Consider the following 15650-nt stretch of genomic DNA (forward strand, 5'->3'; position numbering starts at 1 on the left):
CATATGTGTCTTGGGGTGTTTCACCTTGGGTTTATCCTGTTTGGGACTCTCTGGATTTCTTGGACTTGGGTGATTATTTCCTTCCCCATTTTAGGGAAATTTTCAATTATTATCTCCTCAAGTATTTTCTCATGGTCTTTCTTTTTGTCTTCATCTTCTGGGACCCCTATGATTCGAATGTTGTGACGTTTAATATTGTCCTGGAGGTCTCTGAGATTGTCCTCATTTCTTTTAATTCATTTTTCTTTCATCCTCTCTGATTCATTTATTTCTACCATTCTATCTTCTATTTCACTAATCCTATCTTCTGCCTCCAGAAGTGTTTTTGATCTCATTTATTGCATTATTCATTTTATATTGACTCTTTTTTATTTCTTTTAGGTCCTTGTTAAACCTTTCTTGAATTTTCTCAATCCTTGCCTCCAGGCTATTTATCTGTGATTCCATTTTTATTTCAAGATTTTGGATCATTTTCATGATCATTATTCGGAATACTTTATCAGGTAGATTCCCTATGTCTTCCTCTTTTGTTTGGTTTGGTGGGCATTTATTCTGTTCCTTTACCTGCTGGGCATTCCTCTGTCTCTTCATCTTGTTTACATTGCTGAGTTTGGGGTGGCCTTTCTGTATTCTGGCAGTTTGTGGAGTTCTCTTTATTATGGAGTTTCCTCGCTGTGGGTGGGGTTGTATCGGTGGCTTGTCAAGGTTTCTTGGTTAGGGAAGCTTGTGTCGGTGTTCTGGTGGGTGGAGCTGCATTTCTTCTCTCTGGAGAGCAATGAAGTGTCTAGTGACGAGTTATGAGATGAATGGATTTGGAGTAACTTTGTGCAGCCTGTATATTGAAGCTCAGGGCTGTGTTCCTGTGTTGCTGGAGAATTTGCATGGTACGTCTTGCTCTGGAACTTGTTGGCCCTTGGGTGGTGCTTGGTTTCAGTGTAGGCATGGAGGCGTTTGATGAGCTCCTATCGCTTAATATTCCCTGGAGTCAGGTGTTCTATGATGTTCTCAGGATTTGGACTTAAGCCTCCTGCTTCTGGTTTTCAGTCTTATTTTTACAGTAGTCTCAAGACTTCTCCTTCTATACAGCACCATTGATAAAACATCTAGGTTAAAGATGAAAAGTTTCTCCACAGTGAGGGACACCCAGAGAGGTTCACAGAGTTACATGGAGAAGAGAAGAGTGAGGAGGGAGTTACAGGTGACCCGAATGAGATGAGGTGGAATCAAAAGAGGAGAGAGCAAGCTAGCCAGTAATCACTTCCTTATGTGCACTCCACAGTCTGGACCGCTCAGAGATGTTCATGGAGTTGTACAGAGAAGAGAAGAGGGAGGAAGGAGACAGAGGTGGCCAGGAGGATAAAAGGGGGGAATGAAAAGGAGAGAGACAGATCCAGCCAGTAATCAGTTCCCTAAGTGTCCTCCACCATCTGGAATACACAGAGATTCAGAGATTTGGGTAGAGAAGAGAAGGGGGAGGGAGGAGACAGAGGCGACCTAGTGGAGAGAAAGGAGAGTCCAAAGGGAGAGAGAGCAGTCAAGCGAGTAATCTTGCTCCCAAGTAAAAATAGGTACTGAAGATTGGGTTCTTAAAGGTACAAAATTGAAGACTGTTGAGAGTCCCTTGGACTGCAAGGAGATCCAACCAGTCCATTCTGAAGGAGATCAGCCCTGGGAGTTCTTTGGAGGGAATGATGCTGAAGCTGAAACTCCAGTACTTTGGCCACCTCATGCGAAGAGTTGACTCATTGGAAAAGACTCTGATGCTGGGAGGGATTGGGGGCAGGAGGAGAAGGGGACGACAGAGGATGAGATGGCTGGATGGCATCACTGACTCGATGGACGTGAGTCTGAGTGAACTCCGGGAGTTTGTGATGGACAGGGAGGCCTGGCGTGCTGCGATTCATGAGGTCGCAAAGAGTCGGACAAGACTGAGCGACTGAACTGAACTGAACCAAAAAGCAAAGATTAAAATTCTAGAATACGGGTTGGATTTTCAAAAGTACACTATTAAAGAAAAGAAGAAGACGAAGAAAAAAACAAAGTCACAAAAGTTATTAATATATATATATGAAGTTTGCTTTAAAAAATAGTCTTTTTTTGAAAAGTAATAGTAGGTTATAAAAATGAAAATTAAAGGAGTAATAGAGGACTTAAAAAAAGTTAAAAAAGAAAAACAAAGAAAAGAAAAAAAGAAAAAGCAAAAAAAAAAAAAAAGAAGAAGAAGAAGAAAAAAGAAAAGAATGATCGTAAAAATAGTAAGAATATACCTAGGACTTTCTCTGGTGTTGTGGGCAGTGTGGGGTCAGTTCATTTTCGGATAGTTTCTTGGTCCGGCTTATATTTCTCAAGATCTATAGGCCCCTTCCTATGTAGTCAGTACTAACTACAGGGTTTTAATGTATTGCACCTGTCACTTCCAAGGCGGTTCCCTCGGTTTTAGCTTCTGTTTGCTGGTCTCTTCAGTGTCTGATTTCCGCCCTGACACAAGGGGGCGGTGGTGGACACTTTTTTAGGCTCACTTGTTCCCTCGCGCTGTGGGGAGGGAGGGATGCTACAAACAAATAACACTGGCGTGTGCTCTAGTGTCTCAGCCACACTGGGCCTGCCCCCGCTCACGGCACGTGCACCCTCCCTGCCCACACAGCTCAGGCTCTAGGTTGCTCCGCTGGGAACTGTCTGAGGCCGGCCCTGGGCTGCATGCACCTCCCAGGTCTAAGCCACTCAGGTCCAGGCACTCGGCTAGTCCTCAGAGGCGCAGACTCCGTCGGGCCTGCGTTTTGTGCCCTTCCCAGCTCCGAGCAGCTCGGGTGATGAGGTGTTTGGCAAGCGCGGTCACTGTGACTTATCTCCTCTCCTGTCCCTGCCGCTCGGTTTTCTGGGTGTACAACTGGCGCACCTTCTTAGGCGGATGACTGTCCAGAACCCCAAGAAATCTTAGTAAGCAAAGAAGCCTGCTTGCAGTTTGGTAGATAACGTCTCTCTGGGGCTGAGATTGCCCCCTTCTGGCTCTGGCTGCCTGTCACAGGAGGGGGGTGGTCTGCAGCCGGCTAGTTCTGTTCCGCCCTTTGTTCTGTGCGCGGGCCTGGTGGTGTCTTGGGGCTTTTCGCGTGGTAGCTATCCCACAGTCTGGTTTGCTAGCCCAAATTAGTTCGCTCTGCTTACCCTCCGGGGCATTCAGGCCCGATCCTTAGTCTAAGCAATGCAGCCCGCGCCTCCCTGCCCAGCCCCCGCTTGCTAGTGGTGCGCAGGCATTGCGCTGCTTCTCCACTGGGGGAGTTACTGTTGGGCTCATAATCTGTGGGTTTTAATTATTTACTTATTTTTCCTCCCTATTATGTTGCCCTCTGTGCTTACAAGGCTCGACACAGACTCGGTAGTGAGAGTGTTTGGAAACCTCTCTCTTTTTTAAGACTCCCTTCCCCGGACGGAGCTCCGTCCCTACCTCTTTTGTCTCTTTTTTTTGTCTTTTATATTTCCCTACCTCCTTTTGAAGACAATGGACTGCTTTTCTGAGTGCCTCATGTCCTCTGCTGGCATTCAGAAGTTGTTTTGTGGATTTTACTCAGTGTTTAAATGTTCTTTTGATGAATTTGTGGGGGAGAAAGTGGTCTCCCTGTCCTATTCCTCCGCCATCTTAGGACGGCCTCCTGTTTTTGTTTTAATGCTTATTTCATTTTAGTCATTTTGGTGGACCTGTAGATGTTGTACTTTTTTGTTTTAATTTTTATTTTCATGGTTGTTAGTGAGTTTTAGCACAAGTTTATATGTTTATTTGCTATTTATATAGTTTTGGTAAATGCTTGTTTGAAAACTTGGTCCATTTTCCAATTAAGTGGTCATGTGTCTCTTTTATTACATGTAGATCTTATTAATAGATTCTAGATATGATGCCTTCATTGTCTATAATAGTCACAAATATCTTCTTCACTGGAGTTTGTATCATTGGACTTTTGTAGATATCCATTTGAGATCAGAAATTTACTTTTTTCCCAATTTGCTGGGATTTTCATAATAAATATCTTATCAGGGAAGTTGGGTTTTATCTAAAGCTTCATTTTGTATAAATTGATCATATAGTTTTTTCCATTTTCTATTGATGTTGTGAATTAAACTTACTGATTTTCCAGTGTTGAACAGACTTGTATTCCTGGAATACATCCTATCTTGTCATGATGCATTATCCTTTTTATATTTTTCTAGATTGATCTGTCATCATTTTCTTTAGAATTTTCCCATTCAATTTCATAAATATTTGCCTGTCATTTTCACTTTATGAAGCTACTGTTTTTGGTATCAGAGATGTGTTGGAGTTATAAAATAAATTAGGCTATATTATCCCTTTATTCTTTAAGTTCGTGTAAGGCAATGGTACCCCACTCCAGTACTCTTGCCTGGAAAATCCCATGGATGGAGGAGCCTGGTAGGCTGCAGTCCATGGGGTCGCTAAGAGTCAGACACGACTGAGCGACTTCACTTTCACTTTCACTTTCATGCATTGGAGAAGGACATGGCAACCCACTCCAGTGTTCTTGCCTGGAGAACCCCAGGGATGGGGGAGCCTGGTGGGCTGCCGTCTATGGGGTCGCACAGAGTCAGACACAACTGAAGCAACTTAGCAGCAGCAATGTTATGATGTTTTTTTCTTTTACTATTTCTTAAAACTTAGAAGTGGAGTGATTTGGATAATTCACTCAAGATGGTAGAATAGAAGGATGTGATCTCAGCCCCTTCTTAAAAAAACACCCAGATCACAGCAAACTACTGAACAATCATTGTCAAAAAATTCTGTTTGTGTTCAGTCACTCAGTCATGTCAGACTCTTTGTGACCTTACAGAATGTAGCCTGGCAGGCTCCTCTATCCATGGGATTTTCCCAGCAAGAATATTGGAGTGGGTGGACATTTCCTCCCCCAGGGGATCTTCCCAACCTAGGGATCAAATCCCCATCTCCTGTAGTTCCTGCATTGGCGGGCAGATTGAGCACCTGGAAACTCCTCCCCAAACTCTGGAACCTACCAAAAAAGTGTCCCCTGAATCCAAAGAAAAAAAGAAACCACAACAAGATTGCAGGAGTGGTGCAATCATGGTAATATTAAATCCTATACCAGCTAGGTGGGTGATGCACAAACTGGAAAACAATATACCACAGAAGCGAAATTCCTGAGTCCCACATCAGGCTTCCCAGCCTGGGGGGGGGTCTGGAAATGGGAGGAAAAGTCCCCAGACAATATGGCTTTGAAGGCCAGTGGGGTTTGATCCCAGGACTTCCACAGGACTGAGGGAAACAAACTCCACTACTGGAGGGGGCACACAAAGTCTCATTTGTACCAGGACCCAGGGGAAAAAGCAGTGATCCCATAAAACACTGAGCCAGACCTAGCTGCTGGTATTGGAGGGTCTCCTGCAGAGGTGGGGGCAGCTGTGGCTCACTGCAGGGACAAAGACACTGGCAGCAGCAGTTTGGGAAAGAATCTATTGCTGTGAGCCCTCCAAGAGGCTGCCATGAGCCCATCAAGCAGCCTGTGGTCTCCAGTGCTGGGTTGCTTTGGGTCAAACAAACAACAGGGTGGGAACACAGCCCCACCTATCAACAGACAAGTGGCTTAAACTCTCCCTAGCATAGCCCTACACCTAGCAAGAGGGACAAGACCAAGCTACACCCACCACTGAGCAGGAATCAGTTCCTCTCATCAAGAACCCTGTTCTAGCATCTTAGCCTCATCCATGAGAGGGCAGACAGCCAAAGCAACAACTACAACCCTGAGCCTGCAGAATGGAAATTGTGATCACAGAAAGTTAAGTCAAAATTGGCAGAGGAATGGGTCCCAGATGAAAGAACAAGATGAAACTGCAGAAGAACAACAAAGCGAAGTGGAGATAGCCAACTCCCAGAAAAAGAATTCAGAATGATGATAGTGAAGATGATCAAGATCTCAGAAAAAGAATGAAGACAAGGATTGAGAAGATGCAAAAAGTATTTAACAAAGACATAGAGGAACTAAAGAATAAGCAAACAGATATGAACAATACAATGGCTAAAATAATTTAAAAAAAATAGAGGAATAAATAGCAGAACGAATGAGGCAGAACAGATAAGTAACCTGGAAGACGGAATGGTGGAAATTACTGCTACAGAACAAAATAAAGAAAATAAATGAAGATTTTTAAAGAGATTTCTGGGACAGCATTAAAGGCACCAGTATTCATATTACACGCATCTCTGATATTTGAAGAGATAACAGCTGAAAACTTCCCTCACATGAGAAAGGAAATAGGCACCCAAGTACAGGATGTGTAGAGAGTTTCAGGCAGGACAAACCCAAGGAGGAACACGCCAAGACACATAGTAATCAAACAGATGAAAACTAATGACAAAGAAAAAATATTAAAAGCAACAAGGTAAAAAATGATAATATACAAGGGAATTCCCATAACGTCATCAGCTGATTTCTCAGCAGAAAGTCTGCAGGCCTGATGGAGTGACATGATATATTTAAAGTGATGAAGGGAAGAACCTGTGCTGTGCATAAAGTGATGCATAAAGTGATGAAGGGAAGTGATGCATAAAGTGATGAAGGGAAGAACCAAGTTGCTTCCATCATGTCCAATTCTTTATGACCCCATGTACTGTAGCCCACCAGGCTCCTCTGTCTGAGGGATTCTCTAGGCAAGAATATTGGAGTGGGTTACTGGAGAACCTATGACCAAGAATATTCTTCCCAGCAAAGCTCTCATTCAGATTTGATGGAAGAATCAAAAGCTGTACAGACAAGCAAAACCTAAATAAGAGAATTCAGCACCACCAGATTAGCTTTGCAAGAAACACTGAAGAAACTTCTCTAGGCAGGAAAGAGACAAGCAACTTAAAACAACCTTCTTACACACATAGGCTGCTTTCTAAAAGTAGAGCGATTTGGATTTAGGATTTTCTTTGTGAGACAGATTTTTATTGTTGCTTTCTTGCTATGTTTTGATTTTTACTTATACATCTCCTTTCTTTACAAATATTTGGATATTCTTTTTATATTTATTAAGAAAAATTCTGTTTCTAATGGAAATGGTCCACTTCTTCTAAGATGTTGGTTTTATTGGCCAGAGTTGTTCAAAGACCCTTCTCCCATATCATCCTTTTAAGTTGTGTAGAAGTTGTAGAGCCTTCCCCTCAACGTCCCGGAACTTGGAAGGGGAGCGTGTGAGAATCATGAGCTATTGGAGAGAGCGGACCCAGGGGTCTTCTGTTGAGATGGGAGTGAGTCCCAGGACTTTGGGAATCTGAGGGCAGTCAGTGGCAGGAGTGCATGATGGAATGTTTGTTTGGGATGGAACAACCTTCCAGGTTCGAAAGAGACCAACTTTCTTGTTTCCTACTAGAGGATTATGGAGGTAGAAGGACTGAAGATGAGCATGACCCCATGGGGCCCTCCTGGACACAAAAGTCTTTCCATGTGTCCAATTTCTTATTTGAGGGAATACGGCTTTCAGCTTCCTCGACCTTCCATGAGTTCCAAGGGGCATATTCAAACAGTTGCTAACCAGGGAAGTGAGGGGAGGCAGGAGGAAATATTGCTGCAGCAAGGGGCCTGGTGCTGGTCTCTCCTTGGGTGATATGCTAGCAGTTTGTGCATGTCTTTGAGTTCTTCAGCAGGAACTAGGGCCTCCTCAACCCAGACGGAGGAGGTCACTGGAGGCTGAGCACAAGCAAGTGGACCCACACTGATTGGAAAGGCTGATGGCTGAGATGGGTGGAACACGGCCCTGTTATCTCACCACCAACTAGTCAGAGGGAAGTTCCACACCTTGCAGCCCTTGCCCCAAATTTTACCTATAAAAACTCTTCCCCTAAAAATATCAGTGAGCTTGGGGTTTTTGAACATCAGCTGAAAGTTTTCCTTGGCCCTTACAATAAAACTTTCTCTGCTCCAAACTCTTAAGCTTCTATTCTGAGTTGGACACATGAAGTTGGGTTCGAGAACAGAATCAATAGACACCAGCCTGCATACTTTCACTCACAGGATTTACTTTGCTTTGTGAAACTGAAAGCTTTGGGTCATCACAAAAGGGAGAAGAGAAGATTTTTCTTTCTTTCTTGAATCATGCCAGTTTCTTGCTAATATCTTTTCTCCAAGCTGTGTTTTGTTTTGTTTTGTTTGTTTGTTTGTTTAGTCATTGCTGTAAAAGAAATATAGAAAAATAGAAATGCTACATTTTATAAGTTGTTAATAAAAGCTTTCTAATTTCACTTCACAGCTACATGCATATCAATTAAATAGTATACAAAGATAATTTATACTGTCACAATTTATATCTCTGCTCCATACAATTTTCAAACCCAAGTTTTTTTTGTTTCTTTTTTCCCCTAAATCATCTGTGATAGCCACATTAAAAGGTAATGGTATAAACTAGTGTTAATATATGTCTCATTTACACAAATTTTATATGGGTCAAAGAAAATCGTGAGCAATCCAACATGTGAAGAGGGAATAATAATTGTCATTATTAATAATGATTATTTTCTCTATTTTTATATACAGAGGAAGAGAACTTCCAATAGTCCTCTGTGCCTCTCCCACAGGTGTCCCACATACATATCTTCAAAACAAACTCCTTTTTTACTCCCTTCTACTTCATCACTCCAACACCAAACTGGTTCTCACTGGCTATACAGTATGTCAACAGTAAAAGGTATCATTATCCATTGTGTTGGACTGTTTAAGTCTTCGCAGATCTCTTTTATTCTAGACCAAATACATCCAGCCAGTCAGCACTTCAACCAAGTCTACTCCTGTTAGGTCTCTCAACACTTTGTTATTTTTCCCGTCTTATCCAGTCCTGCCCTCTTCACAATTTTACTGTTCATTCTGTTTCATTAGTCTCCATTCTGACTAAATCTGACTGCATTTTCTAATGTATCACAGTGAAACTTGTAAAAAGCAGACCATAGCATGCTAAATCCTCCTTTACCTCTTCAAAAATACTTCAACTACATTCCTATTCAGATAAATGAGAAAATGTAACCTTTGTATCATGGCATATCAGACACCCATCTTAGCTCATGATTAGCTATGCAGACCTTCTCTTTCATCATCCATAAGCTGTAAAGTAAATTTTTTAATATTTTAAGAGCACACATTTTGGAACAGAGAGCTCTGGGTTAACTATGTAGCCCTGCTGTCTTCCTGCTTTAAAAGCAATGAACATCACTTATGCACTGTTTCTTACACTCTACATCCAAACTGTCAACTCACTCTATTGGTTCACATTCAAAATGTATTCCTAAGACCATCTTTACTATCCCTGGTATGAGGTAACATCCTTTCTCTCTCCTGGATCAGTCCTGAGGTGTTTTTTTTTTTTTTTTTTTCTCGTTAGATCATTCATGTGCTTGAAAACTCCTACCCGGGTTCATGCATTGATAGCCCTACCAGCTCGATGCCTGGGTGAGAGAGAGGTGGTTTACGGCTGCAGTGGAGCTGGGAATCTACCTGTGGGAAGCTCTCTCTTTACCTGTGGGAAAGCGGGAATACCTGGCTTCTCTTTTTGCTGAGATAAGGGCAGTTGGATTTATGATGGACTGTTTACAATTTAAAATAAGGAACTTTGTGCCGGAGGTGGTGTCTCTCTGGCCCCCAGTGTATGCCTGTATTCCTCTCTCGTTGTGCTGCATCCAAATAAAAGCCTTCTGTGAGTTGACTCAGGTGACTCCTTTCAAACACCTAAGCTGCATAACAATTTGTACCTCCTTCAATTCATCACTGACTCATCACTTGCTCAACAGGGCCTACTCAGTTGGCCATATTTAAAATTGCTCCCAGTTCCTCCTTCTCTCATCTTTTCCATATAATGAATTACCTTTCAGCACACTTTACAATCAACTTATAAAATATGTTTATGGAATGAATGTGTCAAATTCTGGAGGTGTCCTTAATATGATCGTAAAGTACTGCTGGCAGGAGAAGTGAGAAACAGGAAAAAAAAATGCAAACGAAAGCATGAGATTGAAGCTATGACTTAAGAGTTGGAAAAAAAAAAATCCGGGAGATGGAGAGCTCAGTGTATTGCTCTAGGAGAAAATGAGTAAAGTTGTGTGGAGGTAAGGAGTGCAGGTGAAGGCACTCAGCATGATGACAGAACTACGATTGTAGGACATGAGAAGAAGACAGCCAAGGGCCAGAATCTTCACCTAAGATGTGGGCTTTTAATAACTTGCTGAGAGAAGAGGTAGAGGCTACTCTAGGCAGAAATAAGACTACTCTACAGTGAGGCTATGAGTTATAAATATTTTTTTTGGTGGCAGAAAATGAAATAGAGATCCAATGACTTTATTCCATTGGTCACATATGGCAGGTAAGTAAAGAGATGAACTTGTGATCTCATTCTTCGATGAGTTTGATTCTTTTCCTTTACTCCTAGTGATGTCTAATACATGAAATATCATATATCACAATTTCTTTACACATTTGATTTAGGAATATGAACAGTATATACAGAAGCCTTCTTTATCTCATCTTATTGTAAAGAATTATTCTTCTACCTTGGAGGGTGAGTGCCTTTTAGCATTTGCTTGGCATCTACTAGGTCCTCAATAAATGTACATACCATTCCCATCCCCAGTCTTATATCAGAAAATATGTGGCAAAACTGTGGAGTTCTTAAGAGTTTCAGGACTTTCCTGGTGGCTCAGATGGTAAAGAATCCACTTGTAATGCAGGAGACCTGGGCTCGATCCCTGGGTAGGGAATACCCTGGAGAGGGGAATGGCTACCCCCTCCACTATTCTTGCCTGGAGATTTCCAAGGACAGAGGAGCCTGGCAGGCTACAGTCCATGGGGTCGCAAAGTCAGACACAATTGATTGACTAACACTTTCACTTTTAAGAGTTTGAACCCTGGAGTCTGATTATCTGAATCTCAAGCTCAAAAACTGACTACCACTCTATACACGTAGGGAATTACTTACATTCTTTATATCTGTTTTCTTATTTCTAAAATAAGGAGAACAATAACCAGGGAGTCAATGAGGAAGAAATACAAGTGTTGGGAGCAATGTGTATAAAACTCTCATTTAGACAATCTGTTAACGCAGATTGGTGTCTTAAATACACCAAACAAATATATGATTGCTCATAAATATTTTAAGAATGCATTTAAAATCCCTTTAAAGTAATTTCTTTTTACAAAAATTGTGGCTAATGAATCTGGATAATGTGAGTTAACATGAAATGTTTCTATAGAAGTATAAAGTAATATCAACACCAAATGCTTTGTTTTAGTCTTTCTTTTAGTATATGACAGTAATGACTAGATATCAAATGATGAAATAATTGAAAAGAATAAATGGAAATAATATATTTCCTGATACTGAAGTACTGTTAAAATATTAAAAAAATAATGAATTATATAATTTTGTCAATAATTTGATTATTTCACTTCACCTTCACCTATACTACTGACTGCTGTTACTATTGCTGATTTCTGATGGAGACTTGTATGAAAGAAATAGATTTGTTTTAAGGTTAGGAAACACTGTAATCTTAAATAAATTCAAGAAAACAAAAACAGAGAGACTTCTACTAATTACTCAGTTAATATGTACCAATATCCACTTTTCTTCCTATATCCCATTCAGGGGTTATATATCCTACAAATGTTAACTAGACTTACTATGATCATTTTATATACATTATACATACAAAGTATTATACTCATGAAACTAATATCATATAGGTAATTATACCTCATTTTTGAAAAAGAAGTAATTAAATTCTGTTCTAAAAAAAGGAAAAACTGAGCTGGTACCTTAAATCTAATTTCAGAAACACATGAGCAATATTAATTTTGTGTAACATAGGCCGTATCTTTAATATGTGCTTTCCCTCACTCTTTGTGATCTTATATTTTCTCACCTTCCCCATATTCTATGCTGCCCCATCTCTATTCATCGTCATTCAGTTTAGTTCAGCCTCTCAGTCGTGTCCAAATCTTTACGACCCCATGGACTGCAGCACGCCAGGCTTCTCTGTCCATCACCAATTACAATTCATTATAACTGGCCCAATACATTCTATGCTGACCCATCTGTATTTATTGTCTCTGGCCCCATATTCTGTGCTGCCCCGTCTCTATTCATCATTCAGTTCAGTTCAGTTTAGTCACTCAGTCATGTCCAACTCTTTGCGACCCCATGAACTGCAGCAGGCCAAGCCTCCCTGTCCATCACAAACTCCTTGGATTTACCCAAACTCATGTCCATTGAGTTGGTGATGCCATCCAACCATCTTATCCTCTGTCATCCCCTTTTCCTCTCTTCCCCAATCTTTCCCAGCATCAGGGTCTTTTCAAATGAGTCAGCTCTTCACATTAAATGGCCAAAGTATAGGAGTTTCAGCTTCAACATCAGTCCTTCCGATGAACACCCAGGACTAATCTTTAGGATGGACTGATTGGATCTCCTTGCAGTCCAAGGGTCTCTCAAGAGTCTTCTCGAACACCACAGTTCAAAAGCATCAATTCTTCGGTGCTCAATTTCTTCACAGTCCAACTCTCACATCCATACACAACTACTGGAAAAATCATAGCCTTGACTAGATGGACCTTTGTTGACAAAGTAATGTCTCTGCTTTTTAATATGCTGTCTAGCTTGGTCATAACGCTCCTTCCAAGAAGTAAGCGTCTTTTAATTTCATGGCTGCAATCACCATCTGCAGTGATTTTGGAGTGCCTCCGCCCCCGCCCCCCAAAATAAAGTCAGCCACTGTTTCCCCATCTATTTCCCATGAAGTGATGGGACCAGATGCCATGATCTTCGTTTTCTGAATGTTGAGCTTTAAGCCAACTTTTTCACTCTCCTCTTTCACTCTCATCAAGAGGCTCTTTAGTTCTTCCTCACTTTCTGCCATAAGGATGGTGTCCTCTGCATATCTGAGGTTTTGGATATTTCTCCCAGCAATCTTGATTCCAGCTTGTGCTTCCTCCAGCCCAGCATTTCTCATGATGTACTCTGCATATAAGTTAAATAAGGAGGGTGACAATATACAACCTTGATGTACTCCTAATCCTATTTGGAATCAGTCTGTTGTTCCATGTCCAGTTCTAACTGTTGCTTCCTGACTTGCACACAGGTTTCTCAAGAGGTAGGTCAGGTGGTCTTGGTATTCCCATCTCTTTCAGAGTTTTCCACAGTTGATTGTGATCCATAGAGTCAAAGGCTTTAGCATAGTCAATAAAGTAGAAATAGATGTTTTTCTGGAACTCTTTTACCTTCCAGCATATTCTGGCTTCTTGGCACCACCAAATGTCAAGACAAGGAAAATGGGGTTGCTTAGGAAGTAGACAGAACCATCTAAAGCAATTATAGCCAACATGACTTTCTACTAGAAAGATACTGAGGATTTACTGAGTAAATTCAGTTGTTTCTGGGCCTATTTGGGCATGAAGGATACCCATGTGCCTAAAGTTTGAAAAAAAATCTGGTATATTTGTAAACATTTGGTAGAATTATAAGCATTATCAGTGACTTATAAGCCACCATTTAGTGGCTCAAATGGTAAAGAATCTGCCTGCAGTGCAGGAGTGAAAGTGAAAGTCGCTCAGTCATGTCCGACTCTTTGAGAGAATTCATGGAATTTTCCAGGCCAGAATACTGGTGTGGGTAGCCTTTCCCTTCTCCAGGGGTCTTCCCAACCCAAGGATCAAATCCAGGTCTCCAGAATTGCAGGCAGATTCTTTACCAGCTGAGCCACAAGGGAAGCCCTTGGTGTTGGAGATGCCTGTTCAATTCCCTGGGTTGGGAAGATCCCCTGGAGGAGGGCATGGCAAATCACTCCAGTATTCCTGCCAGGAGAATCCCCATGGAAAGAGGAGCCTGGCGGGCTACAGTCCATGGATTCACAAAGAGTCTGACACGACTGAGAGACTAACATTTTCACTTTTAAGAGTTTGAACCGTGGAGTATGATTATCTAATCTCAAGCTCAAAAACTTACTACCATTCTATACACGTGGGGAATTACTTACATTCTTTATATCTGTTTTCTTATTTCTAAAATAAGGAGAACAATAACCAGGGAGTCAATGAGGAAGAAATACAAGTGTTGGGAGCAATGTGTATAAAACTCTCATTTAGACAATCTGTTAACGCAGATTGGTGTCTTAAATACACCAAACAAATATATGATTGCTCATAAATATTTTAAGAATGCATTTAAAATCCCTTTAAAGTAATTTCTTTTTACAAAAATTGTGGCTAATGAATCTGGATAATGTGAGTTAACATGAAATATTTCTATAGAAGTATAAAGTAATATCAACACCAAATGCTTTGTTTTAGTCTTTCTTTTAGTATATGACAGTAATGACTATATATCAAAATGATGAAATAATTGAAAACAATAAATGGAAATAATATATTTCCTATACTGAAGTACTGTTAAATATATTTTTAAAAAATATTTAATGAATTATATTGTTTTGTCAATAATTTGATTATTTTACTTCACCTTTACCTGTTAGACTGACTGCTGTTACTATTGCTGATTTCTGATGGAGATCTGTATGAAAGAAATAGAATTGTTTTAAGGTTTGGAAACACTGTAATCTTAAATGAACTCAAGAAGACAAAAACAGCTAGACTTTTACTAATTACTCAGTTAATATGTACCAATATCCACTTTTCATCCTATATCCCATTCAGGGATCATATATCCTACTGGGGTATATTTACCAATGGTAGCCTAACTTTTAAATATGTTAAATTCATTTTTGTGAATGATTTAAAGAATTATCTAAATTCTTTTTTTTTTTCTTTTTTACTTGCAGCTTCCCAGTTTTCCTAGCACCATTAGTTGAAGAGACTGTCTTTTCTCCATTGTATATTGTTGCTTCTTTTGTTGTAGATTACTTGACCATAGGTGCATGGGTTTATTTCAAGGCTTTGTATCCTGTTCCACTGATCTGTATTTCTATTTTTGTGCCAGTACCATACTGTTTTGCTGACTATAGCTTTGTAGTATAATCTGAAGTCAGAAAGGCTGATTTCTCCAGCTCCATTTTTCTTTCTCAAGATTGCTTTGGCTATTTGGGGTCTTTGTGTCTCCATACAAATTTTAAGGTTTTCTTGTTCTAGCTCTGTGAAAAATGCCACAGAAAATTTGATAGAGATTGTACAGAATCTATAGATTGCCTTCAGTTTAGTTCAGTCACTCAGTCGTGTCCGACTCTTTGCCACCCCATGAATCGCAGCACGCCAGGCCTCCCTGTCCATCACAAACTCCCAGGGTTCACTCAGACTCAAGTCCATCGAGTCAGTGATACCATCCAGCTGTCTCATCCTCTGTCGTCCCCTTCTCCTCCTGCCCCCAATCCCTCCCAGCATCAGAGTCTTTTCCAATGAGTCAGCTCTTCGCATGAGGTGGCCAAAGTACTGGAGTTTCAGCTTCAGCATCATTCCCTCCAAAGAAATCCCAGGGCTGATCTCCTTCAGAACGGACTGGTTGGATCTCCTTGCAGTCCAAGGGACTCTCAAGAGTCTTCTCCAACACCACAGTTCAAAAGCATCAATTCTTCAGTGCTCAGCCTTCTTCACAGTCCAACTCTCACATCCATACATGACCACAGGAAAAACCATAGCCTTGACTAGATGGAACTTTGTTGGCAA

General features: G+C 40.9%; 1 protein-coding gene across 1 annotated transcript in view; it reads right to left on the reverse strand.

Moving 5' to 3' along the window:
• Positions 1-7997: 7997 nt before the first annotated feature.
• The window catches only part of LOC104993209 (disintegrin and metalloproteinase domain-containing protein 18-like), a 114751-nt gene continuing 107098 nt past the window's right edge, over positions 7998-15650 (reverse strand). The window contains exons 20-21 of the mRNA XM_010846351.1: positions 14500-14544; positions 7998-8169 (exon numbers count right to left, since the gene is read on the reverse strand). Of these exons, the coding sequence (XP_010844653.1) occupies positions 8160-8169; positions 14500-14544 (55 nt within the window). The 3' untranslated portion in view covers positions 7998-8159. The remainder of the gene's footprint in view (positions 8170-14499; positions 14545-15650) is intronic.

Source organism: Bison bison, unplaced genomic scaffold (genome assembly GCF_000754665.1).
Source record: "Bison bison bison isolate TAMUID 2011002044 unplaced genomic scaffold, Bison_UMD1.0 scf7180017864236, whole genome shotgun sequence".
Lineage (NCBI taxonomy): Eukaryota > Metazoa > Chordata > Mammalia > Artiodactyla > Bovidae > Bison > Bison bison.